The sequence below is a fragment of the Dromaius novaehollandiae genome, chromosome 5, assembly GCF_036370855.1.
Source record: "Dromaius novaehollandiae isolate bDroNov1 chromosome 5, bDroNov1.hap1, whole genome shotgun sequence".
NCBI lineage: Eukaryota > Metazoa > Chordata > Aves > Casuariiformes > Dromaiidae > Dromaius > Dromaius novaehollandiae.
In genome coordinates, this window is record NC_088102.1 from 55,392,500 (window position 1) to 55,416,857 (window position 24,358).

General features: G+C 35.5%; 1 protein-coding gene across 8 annotated transcripts in view; it reads left to right on the top strand.

Moving 5' to 3' along the window:
• Nucleotides 1–24,358, top strand: part of ANO3 (anoctamin 3) — a 304,803-nt gene that overhangs the window by 114,878 nt on the left and 165,567 nt on the right. For 7 of the 8 annotated variants that reach the window (XR_010389446.1, XM_064512865.1, XM_064512866.1 and 4 more), the window contains exons 2-5: nt 8,280–8,486; nt 9,460–9,531; nt 21,958–22,094; nt 24,204–24,284. Coding sequence is in view for 7 of the 8 variants with exons in the window: in XM_064512865.1 (XP_064368935.1) it covers nt 8,280–8,486; nt 9,460–9,531; nt 21,958–22,094; nt 24,204–24,284 (497 nt within the window). In the remaining variant the exon portion in view is untranslated. The remainder of the gene's footprint in view (nt 1–8,279; nt 8,487–9,459; nt 9,532–21,957; nt 22,095–24,203; nt 24,285–24,358) is intronic. The other variant, XM_064512867.1, reaches the window with a different exon arrangement.

Consider the following 24,358-nt stretch of genomic DNA (forward strand, 5'->3'; position numbering starts at 1 on the left):
CTAGGTGAGCAGGGGACTTGGACCACGTGATCCCTGGAGGCCCCTTCCAACACCATCTATTCTGTGATTCTGTGAAAATCAAACATTAGAAACTGAAGCTTGACAAAACGTTGGAGCAATTTACAAGATCTGTAGGAAATGAACCATCACTGGAAACTTGTACCAGGATTCAGTGTTCTTTAAATATTCACTATTTGATCAGCACCATATTTTTAAGTCCTATGATGTGGATTTTATTGAAGAATGTGTTTAGGTAATCCCACCGATTCCTTTTCATTTCATCCTCTGCACTTCAAGATTGAGAGTTCTTTCTGACCCGTCTAACTTTGGAGAAAAAAACGAGCCCAAGTACGGCATTTCCAATTTACAGTTCATTGTTTATGTGCCTCTATTCATGATACTTACAAGTGCAAAAAATATAAGTAAATGTATGGTATTAAATGGAAACAGTCTTCAAAGGAATGGCTCATTACATCATTAAACTTCATATTATTTCATAAACACTTTCATAAATCAATTTTATTTGTGGTGTGTGATGAAAATGAAAACTATCAGCACAGAGACTTACGATTACTCAGAATGTATTTCTTGACTACCTTTGAAATGCTTAATTGGAATAACATTGATCTATTCATTTCACAATGGAAAAGACAGCTGAAGGTGATCTAAAAAACTACCTTTAGGAAATTGAGGGTTATGGTATACTGATAGTGTTGAAGAGAAATAGGTTTTATTTTTGAAGGCAGTTTTCTCCCATTGTTGGTTTATGTCATTGTTTCTGTTTTCTTCCCAAGTAGGACTGTTGGGATTCGTTAATTTTCTCTAGCTTGGTTGAGCCTTTTGTACTGTGTTAATGTAATGAGATACTTGCTGCTGGGGTTTTTTTGCTGTAAAAACAGAAAATGAAGTCATAGCTTACCCAATTCAGTTCTACATTTTGTATAAGAAAGAAAGTATAGGTACATTCCCAACTTAATCAAATACAAGTCTAATATGAAAAACTGAATAGTTTTTATGTTTGTTGAGACAATAAAATAGAAAACTAATACCTGCTGTTTCTTAAGCAATTTATTGTTTCTTTATTGTTGACTATCTTTTGGAATTTAATAGAGTAATTATAAACTAAATTTCTTTTTGGAGATTGCAGTATCCAGTCAGAGTAAGGTTATTCTTCAGCAGTCAGATTGTATTATAGCCACTGATTTTTGTAAACTACATTATCTCACCCTCTTCAAAATCTAGCTGTTTTATACTTGATACTGTAGAAATATGTTTTCAAATTGAACTTAAAAGTCATGACAACTAAGGCTTGCGCTTTTCTTCATAGTTTATTTGACTGAAGATTCTAATTATGATGATCCCACTGACAAAAACACTTGAAAAATAACATCAAATGTTATTCATAAAACACACGTTAAACAGACTGAGAAACTGATGAACATTTGATGTTGATTTTAATCAGAATGATGCGTGATATGTGAAGCCTATGGCTTTACAGAAGTTTGTTACAGTTAAGAAGTTATCTTTATCAAACAAATTTGTATGGCATAAATTTTTGATAAGACCTATATGTTGAGGATATTGATTTTGGATGTTGTTATATAATGTATCTCTATAAAGTTAATGCTATTGATTTGACTTTTATACTAATTACTCCTCTTGTATGCTAAGTTTTATACTGGATTAAAAGGCCAGTAGTTACTGGGTTATCCTTTTAGAAATTAGCCTTAGAATTAGTCTTGCTAAATGTGCTTCTCGCATTAGGTTAACAGTAAATATGCAACCTAACAAACTTGCCCTGTGTAAAACTAGGAACAAATGCATTTTTTTTCCTTTAATAATAACAGAAAGATCAACCATATTTCACAGAATGAGTGATGGGAAATGTTTTCCTTTATTTATTTTTTTTCCTATCAGCCAAAACCTGGACTCACATGACAGCTGGCTTTATTTGGAGTCCAGTTTGGATTGGCATAATGTTGAGCATGCATTAAATTGTGCATACTGATTAAACAATCAGAAAAGCTCCTCATCCTCCAGCTCCATCCTTCCTGCCTGCTCTGCCAGGAGGTGAGGAGAAGATGTCGTGCAGCTGGCTACTCTGGCTTTGAGCCACCTAGAGATTTGCCTACATAATGGGAATCCCCAGCTTCCCCTTGGAAAAAATACTCTCTAAGGCAAAAGTGCTAAAATAAAAGGCAGGGTCCTTTAAGTCTATGATTAAACCATAGACTTTAACCACCTTCTTCTCTCAATTGAATCTCATTTCTACACTCATGTTAAGTGCTGGGGCAGTGCTTCGTGGGGAGAGACCCAATGAATGCATTTGGAATAGAAAAAAAAGTGTTGTTGTTCTCAGGTCGTGGGCTCGCATGCCTGAAAGCCCTCTTGTTTCTGTGTTTCGACCATTTGGCTGCAACACTAACGCTGCCTTAATATGAATGACTGCCATATTCAGCACATTCAAATACTTTTGCTTATTTGATTAACAAGAGCTTCTTCCTTCAAATCCCCTGTTTCCCTTAAATTTGAGAAATGTTGGCATATCTTTCATTATGATTCCAAATATCCATGACCAAGCAAGGTCTCTGTGGTAAAGTTGTAATTGAAAAGACAGATTCTAGAAACAACGCCTACACAGAAGAGAGGAAGGAATAGAAGTAATTTCAGTAATTCAATTTAGTGACTCAGTTTATCAGGCCAACCACAGCGGTTTGGATGCCAGAGCTGAATAAGCATTGGCATGCAAGGACAAATGCCACCACAGCAGCATGTCACAGACCTGGACTTGGAGACACTACCAGAGACTGAATTAACTTGTTAAGTTTAAGTCATCAAAGCAGGTCATACATTCAGAGTAACAGCAGATGGACTTGGAGTTTATTTTGCTGTGACTGGCTGTCTCCAAGCAGAAGCAACATTGTATTAAGATATCTGTCTGAAGTCAGGTAGAGAAATATACAGTAAGAGCAAAAGGGAGTAATTTTCATCAAAAACAAATCAGTGCCTCAGAAAATAATTATACTTTTTTATGTAATACTTAAATTATTGTTAAAATTGAACGACAGTGTGCTACCTGCTTTAACTTAAATTTCTTTGGTAATAAGGTGATTCGTCTTGCTTTGCACAGTGATGTGAATAAGGATGCGAGAAACATTGTCTTTGCAAACAGCAATGATTATGCACTGTGGTCCGTGATTACTGGCAGGATATCACTGCGTAAGAAATTGATCTTTAAAGCCTTCAGGACAACTACAAAATACATCTCTCATATAGAACTGTGTGTTTTCCATTGCTCTAAGCACTGTAAATGCTGGTCTGATGATCATGTCCCATTACAAAGAACTATAAAGAATACTTCCAGGGAAACCTGGAAGCAGCAGAGTGGTCACGTTATGTGGTGCTGCTCTGTCTGGGTGGAATATCGTCCGTGCTTCAGCATGGTACCGCAGCGTGTGTGGCCCAGAGCGTGCATTTCAGAAGCATTAAGAAGCTGAGTCCTTTCCACTTATAGCTATTTAAAGACCTGTGGTGAGACATACAGAAGGCTGCCTCCATTTACCTTTACCTGAAATTAATATTTAATTCTTCCGACTGAGAACGGTTACATTGTGTTGCAGATGTAGAAGAACTGTCCTCTGTGGACTAATGAAGTTCTGCATTTCTTGACAGAGCAACACTTCACTGAAGCAAAGCACACACTTGTGAGCGCAGGAAGCTTTAACATAAAAGGCACTTCTAAGTCTTAGCTGTTACAGTTAAACATGAGGGATATCCGGCTAATGAAAGGACCCTCACTGTGGACTCCTGTGTCGAGGTTTGGATGAGAGGGAGACCTGCTGAATGCAGCATCGTTCTTCTGCAAGCGACACAGATTTTATTGTGGTTAATTCCTCACATGTTGGTGGCACTCCAAGCAGCAGAAGCACTTAGATTACCTATTTCTTTCCAGTGCAGAGGGGGAGAGGTAATGTACAGCACTAAGAGACCAAGATTTATAAGAAGATGCTGCAGAGTTAGTTGTGCTGTCAGGAAGAAAAGGTGTAGTTAAACAGACTCCTGTACAGATCTTCTAAGGAGCTTTGACACTGTACAGCAATCATGGAAGATCTGCTGATCCTGTACAAACAGAAGGCTTTAGCGCTCTTCACAACAGAAATCATGCATTTAATTTTGCTTGGCTTGGAAATCACAGATACTTTGTATCTGTTTTGTCTGCTTTATATTTCTGGTACAGGTGATACTAATGTATATTTGTAATCTTTGGTTATTTCAATATCCTTGTTCACAAAGATTTCCCAGATACTTTGGGGACTAGATTTGATTTCTGTGATGTGTTTGCATGTAGTTCATTTTGACAGGAAAGGCAGGGTCCCTCAGAAGTCACACTGCGTTCATTGCTTGTGGTGGAACAACTTGAGGCATTTAAATAGGAGACTAGCAAAAAGTTCTGGTATTAACTTCTGAACATACAATCCATTTATGATTGAAGATGCATTGTGAATTTTGAAAACAATTGTAGTCTTCATGAAAATGAAGAAATTCACATGAGTCATCTGCTTAGTTGCTGAATTAATGAGGGCAGTGGGAGACTTAGGCAAATATGTACAAATATATTTGCATTTTTTTAATTGCAGTGATCACTTGCCCAAGGGCAAAAAGGGGGGGGGGCAGGAAAACCCAACCCTTGGAGCTGCCTCAAGTCCCTTGGAAGTTCCTTCTGCTATATTTGCAGCTTGGCTGCCTGCTTTTTCCATAGAGGAGCTGCAGGTCGGCTTGGAGATGTGGTGCCTCCATTGCTCCCCAGCCCTGTCGCCCCCTGAGCAGGCTCCGTGGTTGCCCAGGCTGGTGGGATGCCTCCAGCTCCAGCCACGCTGCCTGACCCCTTGGTTCCCGGGCTGTAGCGTCAGCTGTAAGCACAAGCATGAGAAACAAATCCTGTCCCTTGTGGAGCCGAACACCACATTCAGCTCTCTAATGGACTTGGACTCTGCCCAGTGTTGAATTATTCTATGTTTACAAGGATGGTGTGCACGAAGGACCTGTATTGAGTGTGAAGATGTGTAATAAGGAGTTTCTCTTCTGTATAAAGTTAGGAAAGCTACTTAATTTCCTTGTATCTTGGAATCATGTGTATGAGGGTAGGGTTTTCTCCCTCTCCCAAAGCATTGTCTCATCTGTTCTAATGTCTTTGAATGTGTTTTTTCTCCTACCATGTGCTTCTACAATGCTTTTTCACAAAGGATACCCAGTAGGTGAAGCAAATAAGAGCAATAATGTAATTCCATAATGGCAAAGGGAAAGTTTGTTTTGTGACTTTGAAAGGAAAGCGTAAATATTTCACCGAATAGAATGCCCTCAGCATCTGTGTTTTAGCTCCATTAATTTTTTATTAAATTTATACCTTATTGTCTATAAGAGCCTTTAAGCAATAAATTTATTTAAAACGTTTATAATGCTTATAAGGCATTGTTTGCACTAAACACCAGAATGGCCTAGTATACTATGCAATTCCCTGAATAGAATTATAGTGTGCAACAAAAATTTGACATCTTGTAGCCATTGTCTGTCGTAAATACAATACAACACTTGTCACAGAGCCACAATCATAAATTCATGTTGTTATTCAATAATGCTTACTGAATAATTCATTATTTGATATACATTAAATGCATTTAGAAACATATATAATTGTAATTTTTAAAGTGGAGTAAGAAACACATTTATGGATAATGATAGCTGTGTATTGTCCCATTTTTGCAAGTATTAAGACACATTTAATTTGCCTGAGAACCTCCTGAGATTGTGGGAAAGAAATCTAAAATGGGAGTGAAATGGGATGAACAGTTGTAAAATTATCATCTGAAAGGATAGTTGCATATTTTTTGAAAGGAAATAATTATCACCATCTTCTCAGAACAGATAACCAGTCATACTGACAAAATGTGCTGGAATAGTGCATACTGCTTTGAAAAGTGAATTATTGCTAACCAAGGTAGTGCTAGATCAGCTGATTTAGATGTTTAGAATTTCATAGCGCATTTTTGCTAAAATGCACTGAAGTAGATTCAGTATTATAATTACTAAGTAATTTTTCCACAATCACAGGTTTTCATTTCAGTGAAGAAAAATTTCAGATAGGAAGTCTTGGAAGAATCAAATCAGATCAATAGGAAAGACAATTTTCTTTCAATATTTTCCAAAGCTGATTAAAAGTTTACTCGTTAGCTGTGACAACAATTTGGTGCACTTACATGTGGACAACAGGAGAACTAGGTGTTATGTGTTTGTTAGAAAACTGTTCTATTATAAAAGATAACATCGAAGTTATCATAATGTATATCAGGATGAAAGTGAAATGCGTAGTAGAAAAAGTATTTTACGGGCTTCAGCCTATGGAGGAAATGAAAACAAAAATCCACGTAGAGGTAAATTGTACATTTTAAATAAGCGCCTGAGAAAATGCTTGACTTGATCATATATTATTTTTCCTTTCTAATCATACCTTTCTATTCCCTTTTTTTCTGATTTTTTTGTTGTTTGATTTATTGTTTTTAACAGTTCTTACATTAAGTACAGGATCAAACCTCTGCTTGTTTCTTTGACACAAATTAATTTGCCTTTAATACAGGAAAAATGAGTCCCGAGTTTTCAGTCAGACTTTCTCTTCTAGGCAGTAGGTCTCTAGGAAGTGCAATTCTCAGAGAAGGTTTTCTTCTGTAGCTGGCAGTTGCTTTCAGATGCCTCCAAAAAGACAAATAAAATAGTAAACGTTAAAGTGTGTTTGTCACAAAAAGCACAAGAAAGATAATAGAGTTAATAAAGCAAAATATTTTAGTTTCAAACTCCCTATACTTTCAAGCTAGTGGATATCTGTCAGTTCCTTTTCAATACATTAATACAGAAGTCACACAATATGTGTTAGTGTAATAATAAGAAACAGATAACAAAAACTGAAGGTCAGCAATAACTTAGAAAGTAGAAAAAATCTTTTTTTCCTGGAAAAATCCCACTTTTGATATTAATTATAGTCTTCTGTCATTAAAATATGATGTTATTTATGGTCTGAATTTACATACATTAATTGTTAATTAGAAGTGGGTACTGAGGGCTTGTACGGCTGATGACCATATGTTTTTTGCATTAGCAGTCCTGTGTAAGCACAGTGGGAATACTTGAAATATTTGTATCCCACTGTAGAAGCACAGTGGGAATACTCAAAATATTTGTGTGAGGAGATGCAATAGGCAACTTTCTAATTATCAAAAATTTGTGAGATACGTTTTGGAAACATAGACTTTCAATGTTCTGATGGGAGAAACTCAACAGGGAATTTTTTAATTGACGCAAAAGATTATAATCCCCAAATCGCATGTTTTCCTTTAACTGACAATCTGATTTTTCAAGCATTCTCAGTGCCCTCACTCAGTTGACCAGTGCGTGTGTCTATATATAGGCCCATGAACCTAAAAGCTAGGCAATGCGTGTGAAAACCCAAATGCATGTGTGTCCCCTAAGTAAAACCAGAAATAGCTAATAGATTCACCATAAGTCACAAACCTTTTAGCTGTATTTCAAAGGAGAAGGTGTTCATGAATCCTTCAGAAATTTTTTGAACAATTTTGCTTGTATTTGAGGTTTTTTTCTTTGTGTGCAGGTTTTCATTCATTTCTACCACTGAATTGAAGTTTTGTTTGGCAAATTGCAGTAATGTGATAATGCTAGATTCTGTCACGTAGTTCCTAATGGCTGTATGACATACCTACGAAAGCATGGTAAGATTGAGAACATTGTGAATTCAAATTGTCCAGTTTTGGTAGAAGGGTGGATAGAGAGTTCCTGGATTCTGTTCCCAACTCTACATCCATCAGCAAGTTTAAAATTACCTTCTCCAAGAGATTCACCTGTGTAGATTTACATCTCCAGCTGCCTTTATCTCTTCAGTCAGATGCATAGGGAAACAAGAACCTAGTCTTCCAACCTGCGTTTCAACTGCAGGAACCAAAATTCTGCCAATGAAAGGGAAGTGCCTGTGCTAAAGTACTGATCCTTAACCTCTGCATTTCTCCTTACTTTCCACAAAAATGTAAAAGTACCAAACTTCCTCACAGGACTATTGTGCAACTTAATTTGCTTTTAACTTTTTTAAAAGTTTTTTTTCAGTTGAAGAGTTACTTATCAAGTAGATAGAACACCCTCCACTTTCGTAATTATCAGTATGACTTTGTTACTCTCTAATACTGCAGAGCTTCATGTTCCTTTTCTTTTGGGTTTTTCAGGCATGAATACAAGCAAGAGTGAGACAGTGAAAGAGCATCCATTAAAACCTTCTAGAAGATCTATGCCATGCTTAGCCCAGAGCCAAACACATCCTCAGAGTCTGACGAAACATTCGTCATTTCTGCAGCCAAACCGTGTGCAGCCCCAGCCTCAGCCTCTAAGTGCGGGGACATCGACAGCTACAGTGGATGTCGTGTCAGAGCGAGGTAGGAGGCTGTTGTCCTTCAGGGGCTTGTTCCAGCTTTAGGGCTGGAAGGGATCTCGGGGAACGTTATTTGCAGTCCTGTGGTATCTTAGATATAATCTTATAGCATCTTTTATTAAATTACAGGGGCATCTGATAAGCTTTGACTTGTTTAGACATCTGCAGCTTTTTGGAGAGATGATTACAGATGCATACAACAGCTAAAGAACCACAATACTGAGTTTTCCAGCGTAATTTCTGTAACGTTTGAAGTGAGGCATAAAAAAAATTCGTTTTTTCTTTTTCTGATTTGCAAGCTTATTTCCTTCTCACCGAAAACAAAACAAGAAAGTACGCACATATGCTGGAGAACAGTGTGAAGGTTTCTGTAATCTGTTGTAGAGAAGAGAGAAAAAATGAACATTGGGAATTCTGCAATACACAACTTTGTCTGAAATGCAGGTGCAGACTGGTTCATGCATAAGTGCCAGAAACAGGAAGGAGTGGTGTGGAGAGAATGAGAGAAAAGAGAGAAAATCCCTATGAATTTTAGCTCGTGTTGGGCAAAGGAACTATTTCTGTTTTAGGAGTTAAATTTTAGCAGATAAATCATGCATTAACGCAGAGCTTGGTGTATTTGGAGATCCCAGTCACAGTGTGTGTCCCCTATTGCCTGCTAGTGCCACACACTATTGTTGACTCTACGTGAACGTTTATAAGCTAGATTAAATTGACTGGCTTCTGCTACTAAATATGGAGAAGTCTTGCTTTATTTTTATTACTGTTGTAAGTTATTTCACTGAATCGAACTTCTCTCGGGAGGGGAGTCAAAGTCTTTGCTACAGTGATCATGCTTTTCTTTCCACCAACAGAAAATACTGTTCAAAATCTTAGCCTAAAGTTTTTGTTTTGATTCACTGACAGCTATAAAAAGTGTATCTTTTTTTTTTACAGAATACACGTGTATGCTAATAGGAATATTGTGTTTATTTCAGCTAAAGTGATGGAGACTTTGGAAAACAACTTGCTCAAACTGTCTAATACAGAATACAGTGATCCATTTTTAGGTAAGTTTATACCTGAACTGAGATAGTAATAAATTAGTGATACTTCAATTACATTTGCGGTGTTTAATAATGGAAAGCCTATGCTTATCCTGAACTTCTATGTTTTTTGGAAGAGGAGAATGTAACTAGAGAAATGTATGCCCTCATACATATTTTAAAGGAGAAATTTCATAAAGCTTTCTAATACCCTCTCACCTTTTAGGCTTACGGTGAGTAGGGACAATGTAGAGAAGTAGCTTCTATTTTTCTTTTGACAATTTTTCAAATTTGTCAAGTTTAAAATTTCTGGGGAGTTTTTAAGAGAGGAGGCATTAGTCTCCAAAATCTGACATATAGCTGTTTCAGTTGTTTTTTTGTAGTCCTTTCAAGTCCATCTATGCATTGTGATATTTTTCATATATTCCATACAAGCTTTTTCCATGGCAGCCCTTCATAGTACTGTCACTCAGAGGTGTGTACTTAAAATTCCTTTGCAAATTTTTTTTCCTTATATATTCATGTAGTTCAGGAATGTCGTGTCTGTGGTTGTTATTGTTATTATGGACAAAAGCAGTGTTACTTTTATTTTAGGTATTTACATATAAAAGCTATTCCATTCTGGAAGAAAAAAGAAAAGCAGAAAAAATAGCTGTTATTGGGGCATATTTGTCCATGCAGCCATACCATTCTGATACTTACGTCAAGGCCAAAGAAAGTAGGAAAGAAGGTATTCTTAAAATAGTACCATTGTTGCAACTGCAGAATGAGTCTGTGCATACATGAGGGTAGTAATTTGCAGGTTCCAAAATGAATTTCAGAATTCCCTGTACATGTATTTACTATTCTGAAGCACATACAGGTTTTGGTGTACCTTGCACAGCTACCATGAAAACTCCTTTTGCTCGCAGTCAACATACTGTCTAACTAAAAGTGGCATCTTCATGCTGCTGAAGGAAAGAAATCTGCTTTCAGAAAGTTGCTTCTGCTGACCTCTCAAAAGTTTTAGCATTGATTTTTTTCTTGCTGCCTAAAATATATGAAAGAAAGGGAGCTCTTCAGGTCACCTAAAGAAGTGGCATTTGGAAATTAAGTAAAATTGATATTTTCCTCCAAAACAAAACCAAAATGTTCCAAAATCATGACTCAGACCAAAACTTTGGCATAAGAAAATCATGTTTCTAAATAAGGTGCACTGGAAGCTACTGCAGTCTTGTAATGTAATTTGTTGCATTGGATATGTAAGTATGGGTACTAGAAGACTTCACCATTACAGTTTGTTTCAGCATTTCTTTTTTTACTAATTGTTCACATACTTACATGGCAATACTATTGCTTGTTTATATATGGCAGCAGTAATTCTTTTACTTACTAATTGATGCACTGTTCTTTATTCATGTCCCTTAGTTTTCACCTGGAAAGAAACATGGAGGGCTCAGAGATCAAGGGAAAAATAGGTTCAGTCTCATCTGCTCAAAATTTTATTAAGCTTTGCTGTGAATATTTTTCTCTTCTGACTACAGCTCTGCTCTGTGGAGAGACAGAAAAAATATTTAAGTGGTAGCCCTTTGCTATCTTGACTTATTTAGATTGCAAAAGGTTGAGGAGTGAACACAAATAGCCTAATCAGCTCATCTGAGGGAGCAATAAAGAGCTAGAAGTAGAGGTCCTGAGCAAGAGGGACGGTTGACTAACCCAGACCAGCCTTGAAAAAGACTTAAATAGCACATCTTGATTGTAATGTGTATATACGTAATATATGATGTGACATGGCCAAATACCAGAAAAAAAAGATCACCTTTTCAACATACGGAGTTAGCAAAGTTTCCCAAGTATTTTAGACTTAGAGCTGCCTGTGTTAATGAGAAAATTCAGCATTAATGTGCCTGTGTTAATTGAATAAATCCTAAATTAGATCAGTGAAATCAGCAAAGTTATTCTGTATTTACTGAAGTGTGATTGAGAGATGTTCAGCTAAAAGCAAGAAAGAAAACAGTATTTATACAGAAGTCCCAGAAATCAATAGTAAGAGTTACTTTAGGTAAAAACCAGCATTATCAGTTAAGTTCACCAAGAGAAATCAGAGAAAGGTAAAGTGATTTAAAAAGAGATTGCCTTTTTGTAAATCTTAAAAGTATGGATTGTTTGTGTTTGAGGATCCTGTCTATGCAGGTAAGAATTTATCTACAAGACTAAAGGTTTCACTTTTTTCCTCAAAAGCAGAAGGTAATATCGCTGTTTAAACTTTGCTCACCAAACAAGTGAGAATGATGCAGCATTACTATGTGCTTTAGTCAGTACTCTGGCACTTTGATGGAGTTTGCAAAATAGACTGATTAACGGGTATCATCATCATAGTAAGCTGCTTCAGACTGCTCTCTGGAGAACATTAAAGAATGCTGAATTAAGCAAATGTGGTAAATTTTTAATTAGGCAGTATCATAGAAGCATACACAAAATAGGCCAAATGTCTTTCTCCTCTTTCATAATTGTAGGTGTCCATGGATACCTACATCTTGTGAGAAGGTGATTAATAGGCATCAGATAAAAGACTTGATTTCAGAGAGAAGGTTCTCTTTTTGGTTGAGTATAGATGAGGCCATAAATGTATTGTACGTACTTAGTCACTAGTGTCATTGGATTTAAAAAGGTAAGCAGATTATGTTTTACACCTTTGTTACTGCTAACACAGACAAACAGAATCAAGAATATAACGGACATATTTTATTTTTCCTCTTTCAGTTCTAGGTAGCAAGTGGTGTTTTTCGTTTGAGGCATCAGTAAAGTGAAGCCAAGTAATAGCCGCTGAGCTTTTACAGGCTACAGGCTCTACAGGCTTTAAAACCCCCATGGGCTTTAAATCCCCCAGAATGCTCAGTGCTTAGCCAAAGCTTAGTGGAAATTCCAACCCAGTGAAAGCTATGATCAAGCTATGATCAGGGCTTTCAGATCTTGCAGAGATGGAAAGCATCTCCTGTTTAATTGCCTGGATCTGGACACCAGATAAAATGTTAGTCATTGCATCTCTCACACAGCGCTTGTGGAATTTACTATTTTCGCCAGAGCAAAATCATGCTATTATTTCTTCATTGAATGCATGTTTTTTCTCCCTAGATCTTTGCAAGAGTATATAGTTCCTTTTGTTGACTTATTTAAGACATCAATTAAGACGTCAACTATTTTGACTTGAGTTCACAGAAGGCAAAACCCAGATCTAAGTTCCCTTTCCGCCAAAAAATGTTGATCTCAAACTCCATTGCTTCTTCTCTTAAGACTTTTGGCTTTTTGACTTTTACTTGTCAGATGAGTGAAAGATGCCTGCTTTTTGACTTTTCAGAAAATGTCTCTTTACCTAGAAACTTTGCCAAGGGACCAGTGTGCCTGCTAACCACTATAATGTATTTACCAATTGAGGCCAGGTATATGAAAAACTAATTACAGTAAATTTTTCTCAAGAGCAGGGCACATTCCTGTTTGTCAACTCAGCTATAAGTAGCTAGTCAACTCCTGTAACCACCAATCTGGGCAAATTTTCAGAATATATGTTTTTGATGAGAAAATTCCAATTTGTCAAGACTTCTGCAGAAATATTTATGTAAGGTTAGAATAGGATAGGATTTTTGGCCTCAGGGATAGAGACCATTGCAGAGTAATCAGTAACCTGGTATTTAAGCTGTGTATCTGGATAGTGGAAGACTGAAGCTGAAGTTACTGGAGTTCTGCAGGAAAGAACAATAGTATAATGGACAAAAACTTGCCATTAGTTTTCATACTATGTTGAGGGTAGTAGTTCTTGAAATTTTTCATGAAAAATGCCTGAAGTGTTTGTTCTAGCATGAAATGGGAAAACTTCAGAAAGCCTTTTGAAGAGACAGTAGAAGTATTTCCTGACTAGCTATAGTGCTTGATGGCAGACACAAGAGAGATGCTTATATGAGGTGTCAGAGGCACTCAGGCTGTGTGTGGTATTTCAGGTAACAAAAAGAGTATATCTGTGATGTCAGACTTACCTGATACATGATAATCACAACATCTAAAATGCATAGTTTTAGAAAAACAAGAGTTTTGAATTTTTCAAGAGTTTTGAAAGGGTTTAGAATCCAGCATCAGAATCTTATAAGTATATACAAGAGTATATAATACAGTTGTATTTGTAGATGCATGTATGTTGATGTTGGACAAGAAACATGGACATTTAAGTGGCTGAACTCATAACAAAATATGTATTGTCCATTCTCTAATAGATTTGAAAGACGCACCAATGAAGCTCAGACATACGACGTTCATCCTCTCAAACTAACTGAATGTTATACTTTCTTTCAAAATCTTCTGTCTGTGGATATTTGTTTGAGAAAAGTAGTTTATATTTTATATTTCATATTTTTACTCTGCACTTTGTTTTTTTTTTTTTCTGAAAGACATGCTTAGTAACAACTTTGTGCCAGTTGGATTTAATTGACATGGCTTTGCCTTCAGTTAGTGACTTTCAGTTCAATGTGACATTACTGGAGCTATCTCTGCTTTTCACCAGCTATGGACTTGGTCCATTGTCTTGGATCACAAGAGCTATGTACAATACACAGACTTTACTAAAAAAATAAGTGGAGAGTAGTGAGTTGGAGCAACTACATATAGAAAGTCCCATTAATCTTTTTTTCTTTTAGAGCTATTGTTTGGGGGTTTTTTTTAGTTTTGGAAACATAATGGAATTGCAACCATGCTAAGGTTAACTAATGAGTTAGTCAATCAGGAGCTGCTCTGTGGGTGCAGGGGCATTGTGCATGTCTAAAGAAATAACTACTGGCAAGTTTTAAAGGTGACACATTTCTTCAAAGGCAATTGTACAGATAAAGGGAATGAACCTTCACTTCTAATGTTTGCAAATATGGCTGATGTTCTTTTCTGAAAGGAATGTGGATGAAAACAATTTTGATGGATAAGTAAGGGTGTTGCTATTCATATTAGAACTGTATTTCCAGTTACCAAAGCATCCTCTTTAGTAACCACTGTAATAATTGTAAAAGGTGGTTGTTACATAACTTCATAGAATTTTGAGTTTACTTAATAAATCAGTTGACTGAGTTTAAGAGAAGTTAGCAGTTATTTTTTGTTGAATTGAAAACTACGTACTCTTAAGTTGAAGTCAATTTGTGTGTTTTGCAGGAAAATTTATTTACTTTAGTAATAACCCCTTTTTCTATCAAGAAGCACTTGTTTCTTCTTGTAACTGAGATCAGCAATCTCCTGTAAATACATGGTGTAGGTGAAAAAGAACTGTATAAGGTGTAAAGGCCCTACACCCACAAAAACAGGAAACACTATTCTACTGAATAGGCTGATCTTTTCCCAAATTGTCCCTTGGGTTTAGGAGTAGGAATAGAAGGACAGCAGCAGTATTTGGACTGATACGTGATGTGTTTTTCCACCTGCTGCTTTCTGCCTCATTTTCTGTTGTTTAAATTACTGTCATTAATGTTGTCATGTTTGCCTTCCTCCTTTTATGTTCACTTTCAAAGACTGTGAGCCAGATTTACAAAGGGATTTCATATTAAGATATAGATTAATGCCCCTAAAAATCCAGTTTATCACATACCTAGCAAGGGCATCAAGCTTTTTAGAAGATAGGCCATTTTGGAAATCCAGGTAGACTAGGAGAAAGAATGAATGCTCAGTCTAACCTGAAAGTCCAATTTAATTAATTTAACAAAAAAATATACACAGTAGCATTCTGCATGACATGAGAAATGATGGCAGACTCTGTCTCTCCACTGTGTCGAAATGCACAAAACTATGGCAGGCTGAAATGTTTCACCTCAAATAAGATGTCAAAAATAAATAATAAGTAAATATAAACAATATTAATTGGCATTCAGGACTTAGATAATGAATACTTAACGTTAAGTTATTTGGTAGTTTTTGTCAGCTGCCTCATTAGCAAATGATACAATGCTAATTCACTGATTCTTTTTTCAACTCTGGCTTTTCTGAATTAGGTCAGTCGTGAGGATTTTATGCATAGTAATGGGTATTTTCCTTGGCATAATATTAGATCCTTCCTTCATACGAGCTTGATAATGAATGATTCAGTACCTGATTTTACCATAATGGTGACCTCCTGTTATGAATGCATTCTGTATCCAAATATTACGAAGTCTGTGTATTACAAACGCCCTGTTTTATGTGCCATGCTGCAATGTAGCGAACTGAGAAGTGAGCAGCTCAGTCAAAATCAGCAGTGAAACAAAGTATCACAATAACTGCATGCTAAATTATTTGTTAGTGCTTGAATGCAGAGGTGCTTGTAACCAAGGTTTGATTTAGGTGTGTTGGTATGGTAAACTGGTAAAAACTAAGGTGGATAGTATAACAACAAATTTAAAATGAATGGAGGGACTGAAAGATCATGGAGTATATGACTCAAGAAAGCTGTGTTCAATTTCTGCTTCAGCAGAAATGTAATGTTGCATTGTGAGATGCCTGAGAAGCCACATTAGGACACTTTATACTATACGCAGCTTCTGACAGAGCTACAGAGCTCCCATCCAAGAGCTGGTTCGTGCCTGGAGAGCTGGCCACATTTATGAAGAGGCAACGTGATGAGCTGTTAGGAACAGTGCTCATCTTCTGAAAGCCCTTATATTGAGGTTCATAATATCTAAGCACTTTAGGCATTTAATCTGCCTGTACACATTCTGCAGACCATTTTAACTCCTCCAAACAGCAGTAATACCTGCCTGACTCCTTTTTTAAAAATGAGGAATATTTACAAACCGTTCTCTGTAATGGCTACCACTGTGTGAAGGTCCATGAGAAACTGTACACTGAGAAAAGATAGCCTGCACTTACTAATTACATTAGTGTTTAATTTATAAGTACTCATGTTGTACAGGCACCTGAAAAACTTAGGTGTGAGACCTCCTATGTTATGTATGCAGTATAATAGCCCAGTGGCGTAACAGAATAAAGTAATATCAATGATAATACAACTTTTCTAGGTGTCTTCGTTCATACCCTTCTCCAGGTTATCTGTTATTTATAAGATTAAAATGAGGGTTAAAAAAAAGGATTAACTTCTTGAGCTGTACTCTCGTTCTGACTAAAGCCTGCAAGGTCTAGCCCTAAATGTGTGAAGTAAAAGGATTGAGCCAAGAATCATGCTACCTAAATTTGTCAAACAACAGTTATTTAGGAATAATTTTTATATTAATTTTCCTTATCTATGCCATGTTTAAAATGAAAAACACTTAATATCCTACATTATCCTAGAGTTATCTAGAATATAGTATTAGATTGTATGTTATGGAAAAAGTGAGACAAGTGCTTTTTATGTTATAATAGTCATAAAATTAAAATGCACTCTGAGCCCTTCAGAAAAGTATGGTAGAAATAAAGGTGGCAAACCAGTTAAGAAGGCACAGAGATGAAGACGCGAAGTATGGAGCTAGAAATTAATTTCTAAATTAACTGCTTCTTTATCTTTAGCTAAAAGAGTCCCAGAAATGAAAGTTTCTTCAACACTTGATCCTATAAGCACCCTCAGGGCGAATTTTACTCTGGCACATTGAGCATAATAAAACTATGTGTCAGAAAGGGTAGGTACCTTCTGTGATATAGGAAGACTGAGGTAACCTCATGCTTCTGTGTTACAGGATGGTAAAACAAAGCAACTACTAAGTTTTCCAACAGCTCTGATGAAGAATAGATCTGTTAACCTCTTGATTAATGCTTGAATCTTTTTAAAATCACTTCTGGAGTGTGGATCCATGTTACCAGTATACATTACCTCACATGTGTGTTCAGAAATGCTAACAATTATGCAGGCACACCTGCTATAAATATGTACCTAATTAAAGAGAAATCCTTGACTTACTGAATTAAATAGCAGAATTTCCATTGGCTTCAGTGAAATATGATTTGGTGTCAGGATCCAGAATAAGAAAATTTCACCCTTTTCTTTGAATTAATAGCTAAGCTTTATTTAAAATTCAGCCTTTTCCTCTTTTTTTCTGTCTTAATTTTGTTAGCGTTAGAGAAAGTTAAACAGTTTAATACAGAAACTTTCCTTTTGTTGATGGAGAATTAAGAGTACTTGAAGTTAAAATAACATATTGATTTTCCTTTCTGTCATGGGCCATTTAGGGCTTACAGATTGGATATTCAACTTTAATGATTTCTTTAGCCAAACTTGTTAGGGACAATGTTCAAAAAGCTTTTCACTATCAAATGAGTCTTAATTAACACAATTAAATGGTAACTTAAATTCATCAGCAAGATGTGTTACTGAATATGTTAGCTGTTGAAAAAGTCATTATAGTTACTTTGTACATTGTTTATTTTCTTACTTGTATTCAGTTCTGCAAACATATTCTTGTAAATGTAAGGTTTTGTAGGATCAATATTTGAACCTTTCTCCTTTTAGTGGATACTCTGAAAACTCACATAATGAGCTCATATAAAGGGTTGTGCACAGGCTATGGCAGTAGTATTTTACCTGAATGGTCTTGAAGAAAAGAGTATTCTCTCCAGAAACAAAAAAACAAAAGAGAGAAGGGTTATGGATGGAGGCAGATGTCCTTGGTGTTACTTTGAGTACATTGACATGGGCATATCCTATCTTCCCTATCCTCCCATTTGCAATCTGAAAAAGTTTTTTTCTTGTTTACCTAATAATGCCAATTTACACTTTTTTTTTTTTTTGAACATGTCTTAAGGCTTTGCTGAGAGTTCCCAAGTCTTTCAGGCACCTCTAGATTTGTCATAGATTTGTTATTTACTGTAATGTTGCTATAGGAAAGTTGGTTTTTAGCCAGAAATCTTCCCACCAGAGCTGAAGTTGTTTTACAATTTTTTATTTGATCCCATGAAAATGAAGAAACAGAAAAATATTTGCATAAACAAGAATTACGGACTTTGCCAACTTTACCAGATTTTACATTGACTAAAGATTTTCTGGACATTAGTTGCTGGAGGCTAGGGAAGGTACGATGGGAAATAAAAAATGAAGGCAACAGGAACTCTCTCACAGCATAGAAAGAAAGGGCTTGAAGGAGTAAATTTTTTTTCCATGCTATTTTGTGGAAGCTGCAGCCAAGTAAAGGCTCTGTGTTTGAATTTAAAGATGGGTACTTACAATGTGAATCAAATAGACTGCTAATCCGTTTTGGTATGGATTAGGAGTAGGTTAAATGAAAAACATCCTTGGGTGATACAAGTCCAGCCACAATATTGAGGCATGCTATCTTGGTTTGGCTTGTGGTAGTACCAAGTGACAGTTAAAATGAAAAACCAAATAATAGACACTGAGGGGAAAGGATGGCAGAAATTGTATTATTTTATAGATAAACATCATATCAAGATGTCATGGAAGTTTGAAAACTGCAGAGTTCCTGAAAACAGGTTTAAGGAGTTAAATCACTGACTTTCTATTGTAACATAGTATTGTATTGGTGGCACTAGGAACAATCAAGCTTAAGGTAATTTTGGACCATATAAGTTTGTCTTTAAGGGAATGTCATTTTGGTTTGATGGGTAGGAAAATTACAAAAGAGAGAGTTTCTCTTTTAATAAAAATGATGAATACTTTATTTCAGTAAAAGCCATTGTAAAATATCATTAACTATGTTTTTGTCAAAAGTTTCATTTCTGGCATCTTCCTTTGATATCTTTGTCTAAACCAAAACATTTCTTTTTTTATTCTTGGAAAACTTTGAACCCAATCAAAAGAAATTTGCAAAAAATTCAATGTAAGAAACAAAATTAGCCTCCCAAAACAACACATATGCACTGTTATTCTTTCTCGCCTTTTCTGGTATGTCAGTGTGACACAATCCATTTAACTTTTTCCTTAAGTATAATTATATTAAAGTTTTCATTGTGATATATATTGCAAAAGAGGTGAATGGGACAGATATTCTGTTCAAAGCATTTACGTAACTATACTTTAGGGTTTTTTGTGACAGTAATATCTATAACTATGTAAATGGGAAAAAAGCACACATATATACTTTTCAGTATGGCTTTCAGTCTAACATATTTTTCAGGCACCTGTAAAATAAACACAGCTATTCAAGTGAGATGATTACATGCTATGTTTTGATCTTCATTCCTCCCCGTTTTATTATGTTGTTAATATTACCTTATAAGACACTTCTTTAGGTGCATAAAATAAATCATCAACTGTTAAAATATATAATAGCATTTATTTTTAAATTTTATTTAGGAAACCTACCTTTTTAATTTTAAATTTCATTATATATTTTTATGATTGTTGTGTTTGCATTTCAGACAAGATAGCAGGTATCTAAAAGGAAGGTAGCTTTTTCACAGAAAATATATGCTACAATTTAAAGTCTGTGTCCCTGAAAATGTAAAAACATTTAATAATTATAAGAAACATTACATTCAGTAAAAAATGGGAACTCATTTCATAACTGTAAATTATTTAAATTATACCTTATGTGCTTTTGTAAAGTTTTCCTTGGAGTACTAGATGTACTCATCATGTCAAATTCTGCAAAATTTCCCTCATAAAAGTAACTTTACTTATATAAATCTTCCTTTGAACTCAGATGATAGCCTATCTAGATGCAAGAGCTGAGGTTTCATATGCTTTCTCTTCTTTTCATTTTACTGGCTTCTATTCCAAGGTCTTCATCCTCAGTAAAAGCTAACAGCTCATCACATCTGGGAGTGAGTCAAATCTGCACAGTGGCTTAAGTATCCTGTTTCCTACCTTGTATACTTACTATTTGAAACCTTCTTCACAGTCTTTTTACTGCATTTATTTTTACTGGCCATATGTTAGATTAAAACATTGTTTAAAATAAAATCCCTAAGGTGCAATCTCTAACGATCAAAATGGGTTATTTTATACATTAAAAAATGCCTTCACAGATTAATTGAGGTTTATATCAACACCCAGATTTACTGAGGGCTCATTTTGTGTGATTATTATGCAAGTGGCTAAATGGCTGAAAAAACAAATCTCCGTAAATGTTCCAGTTTAATATTCCATATCAGTAATGTATAGGCTACATGAGATAATTGTGATTATTTTTTTCTGTAATATTTACGGTGTAGAATTTAGTTGAACAACTTAATGAAAAATACTGTGTTATTGCATATGAGCCTTTAGGAATATAAAATTCAGGAGATTCAAGACTGTAGTTCCCACAGCAACCATGACTTGTTTCTTGGCTTCTATTTCAGGTTTAGAATTACTGGGCTGAATGCTGTTCCCAGTTACTCTGATTTTTCCCATGTTGATGTGAAAGCTGAGATGAGAACTTGGCTCAGGATTTGTGGGGAACTTTTATGCATATGTTTGTATTTGCAATTTGCCCAGGATACAATTGTGTGAGAGTAATTATTCCATTTTTTTCCTCTTTAAAATGTTTTTTTCAAAACTAACAGCTTTCCAACATGCATTAAAAAATACACATAATAATGGTCTGGTTTGCTCTAGCACTTGTATGCTTTTACATGTTCTAATATTGTACAGACATTACCCCTCATTTTATTGCTGTTGGGCATATGTGGCAAGTATTGTCATGATTTTTTAGATGGAGAATGTGCACAGAAATTAACTGTCCGAAAGAAATTTTCCCTCCTGAGAGAGGATGTAGAGTGACTCAGAGACTTACTCTAGTACCTATAACTTGCCTGCAGTGATGATGCAGAAAGAAACATGACTAGGAGTGAATCTCAGCAAGCTTTGAGGAAGGCCTTCCGTCACCTGCAGTTATCTTAGGATGTGCAGTTATTTTAGAAACACTTTTGTTGAGTAATTGAAAGCAAATCCAATGAAGAGTAAAGCACTTTGTGGTGTTGACTACCTTCTACAACCATCAGGTACACTTATTAAAATGAGTCCTCTGAAGTGGTCAGTGCAATACCTTATTAGGCTAGTTTTCAAACATTATGTCTAATGATGAGCAGCAGATACACAGGGGAATCAGGTATTTAGAATGGTAAAGTTTAAAACATGAGACCTTATTCTGTTTCCAGGATGCACCTGTCTATCTGATAACATGTTTTGAGTTCCAGGATGCACCTGTCTATCTGATAACGTTTTGAGTCTCAGCAATGGTGAATCAACTACAAAAACATCTGAATATTTGCTTTATATCACTTCGGGTTTTTTTGTTTTTTATTTTTGTTTTTTTTTTTTGACTGCTGTGAAGAACATTGTGGGCTTTTTTTTGCTTGGATGGTAATAGAAAAAAGTTTCTGTAGGCTTTCTAAAAAAAAAAAAAAAAGTTGCTTCTAGTTTGGGATGGGAATGATATTATTTCAAATAAGAAGCCTTTGCAGGAAAAGATAAAATAAAAGTCACTGAAAAGTGGATATTAAAAGGAATATTCAACATCAACTGTAGCTGTAACATTACTATTAGCTTCTCTCTGTAATAACCTAAAATGAGCCCACTATTTTGTTTTGTTTTTCCTTCAGATATAGGAAAGGACAAAGACACATACACAGATGATTCAGAGCATGGGAATTACGACACTCGCACAGATCAGTCACTGCTTATTCAAAGCAAGCTTACCAGACAGAAAACAGAACCTCGGACTAAATCATCTTTAAAGGTAATGATCGCAGAACTTTATGAAATTGTATCAGTTGTCACAATGTGTGTAAATAATTTAAAAATAAAGGGTTTTTTTTAAGGGTTTAATTAGGTTACAGCTTGAATAAATAGGCATTTCATGAGAAGAATTTTAGGAGGCTCCCATATTACAGTTTGACCCACAGAAGCAGTGAATGGAATTCTCTGTAGCAAAAGGGACCAAAAATTGTATAGAATGAAGGATTACAGTGATTCCTATTTACTACTCCAAGAAGCAGTAGCCCTCTTGAAAAACATTTATAATGCAGAGAATTTAGGACATAGTATTCCCAGTGTGGAATGAAGAGACTGCTGACTACTGTCAGCTGGGAGGCTTCAGGAAGTTAGGAAAGTTTAGAAGAACTGATTTCCTATAGCAAATGATCAGTGAAGAGAGATCTAAAGTACAGAATTCTCCTTCAAAGGAAAATACAAATGATATATGGACACATTGAATGAAAGGTAAAAAACACTCAAGCATAGCAGAGTGTAGGAATATTTTCAGGAAACTCAATTAAAGCCCCAGAAAAGCCACCTAACCCTGTAAAATCAGCGTGCCCTCTTGCTTAGTAATTCACCAAGCACAGTGTTCATCATAGTGCTTTTTCTACAACAGTTTGTCCACTGTAATGTCAAAGAATTATGCCTGGTTTTTGTTTTTGTTTTTTGTTCCCACTCTGGATTGGGAGATCCTTAATTCTTCTTTCTGTTGAGCATAATTGCTTGTAAACATGACATACAACTTAACGTCAAGAGGTTCTCCATTCTTTTCTTCTTCAAGCATTTGAAGTAATGTACTGTGCAGTACAATTTTTGCTGATGTTTTCCTGATCTTTTTTATCAAAAAGGATGCATAATACTGTGCTACAAATCTAGAATTGCCTAGATTACTTTAAGGCTCTGTGTTCTACAGGCACGTAGTTCTGACATCCATTATGCTTTTGGTGCTTTGTGATTTGAGCATTAAATGCATGTTTCATAAAAATCTTATGATTATTGTAAAGCTTGTTTTCTCAATCACACTGTATTATCATTACTACAGGATTCTGGAACACAGGTAGCAGGCTGGTGTGATCTATGAGACAAGTACATTTCATGGGAAGCTTTTAGAAAAAAGTTATAATAATAGCTATCTAATAACTTTTAGATAGTTTTATAAAGAATGATATTTATAGATCAGTAATTCCTTAAGCATTTTTGGCATAAAATAAGATTTATATAATCATAAAACAGGATTATATTTTAATCTAAACTGCTGCAACGAGAACTTCTTGTATTAACAAGGGGTTTTTTTGTCTGTTTTTGCAAGGCCAGCTGAATTAAGAAAGCGATCTTAACGGCTATTCTTGTTTGATTTTGTTTATTACTTAGACAAAGACATTTATGCTAAATGTGGTCTAAAAGAAAAAATAAGGCACAATCTACAGGATTTTTCTCTATTGTAGAGAATTAAATATTTTTAGTAACAACAGGCAGGGCAGCTACAGAAGAGACTAATGACAGATAAATAAGACATTTCATTTTGCTAAAGCAAAATAGTTTTTATATTTTTGTATAAAATATAAAATGACCACTAGTTGTGTTTCCTACAGCCCTGCATTCAGGACAAAATTTATAGGCTGCTAGTAAGTTAATTTAGTAGTCATTTTAAAGCTTAGTAGTTTTAAAATGACTAGTAAGTCATTTTAAAGCTTAAAGGGAGCCTTGTATTCATATTAATTTTAAACAAAAATACACTTTTTATGTCTCAATCTTTGTGTGGCCTGATCTACTGAACAAAGTAGAGTTAAAAACAGTCTTCGGAAGCAGCATCAGGCTTTCAGCCTTGACAACTCCTTTTATCACAGCAATTACTTTGGAAACTTCCTTCTGCTTACAGGGTCTTTTTATACTGTTTTTGTAAATAAGGCAACCAAGCAGGATTGTCCTTGGGTTTACTGGTTGCCTGCTTCCACAAGAAAAGGGCAGAGGGGATTTAAATTAGTCCAAAATTAGAAAAGAAGGGGTACTACTCGACCTTTGGATTATTGTACCAGTCTTTCTGACAATTTCTTTCTGAAACTTTTGCCCTAAACTGGTATAAAACTAGCAAAAGGAGGCTTCTGATTCTTTGAGATTGTCGAAACTTGCAATGGAAAGTAGAGAAAACAGCTCTACAGCTTTACAACTGGTAAGTACTTTCATATATTTGTAGAATAAACTGATCTGGCTTTACAAAGTCTCCTTAGTCTGACCAGAGAATGA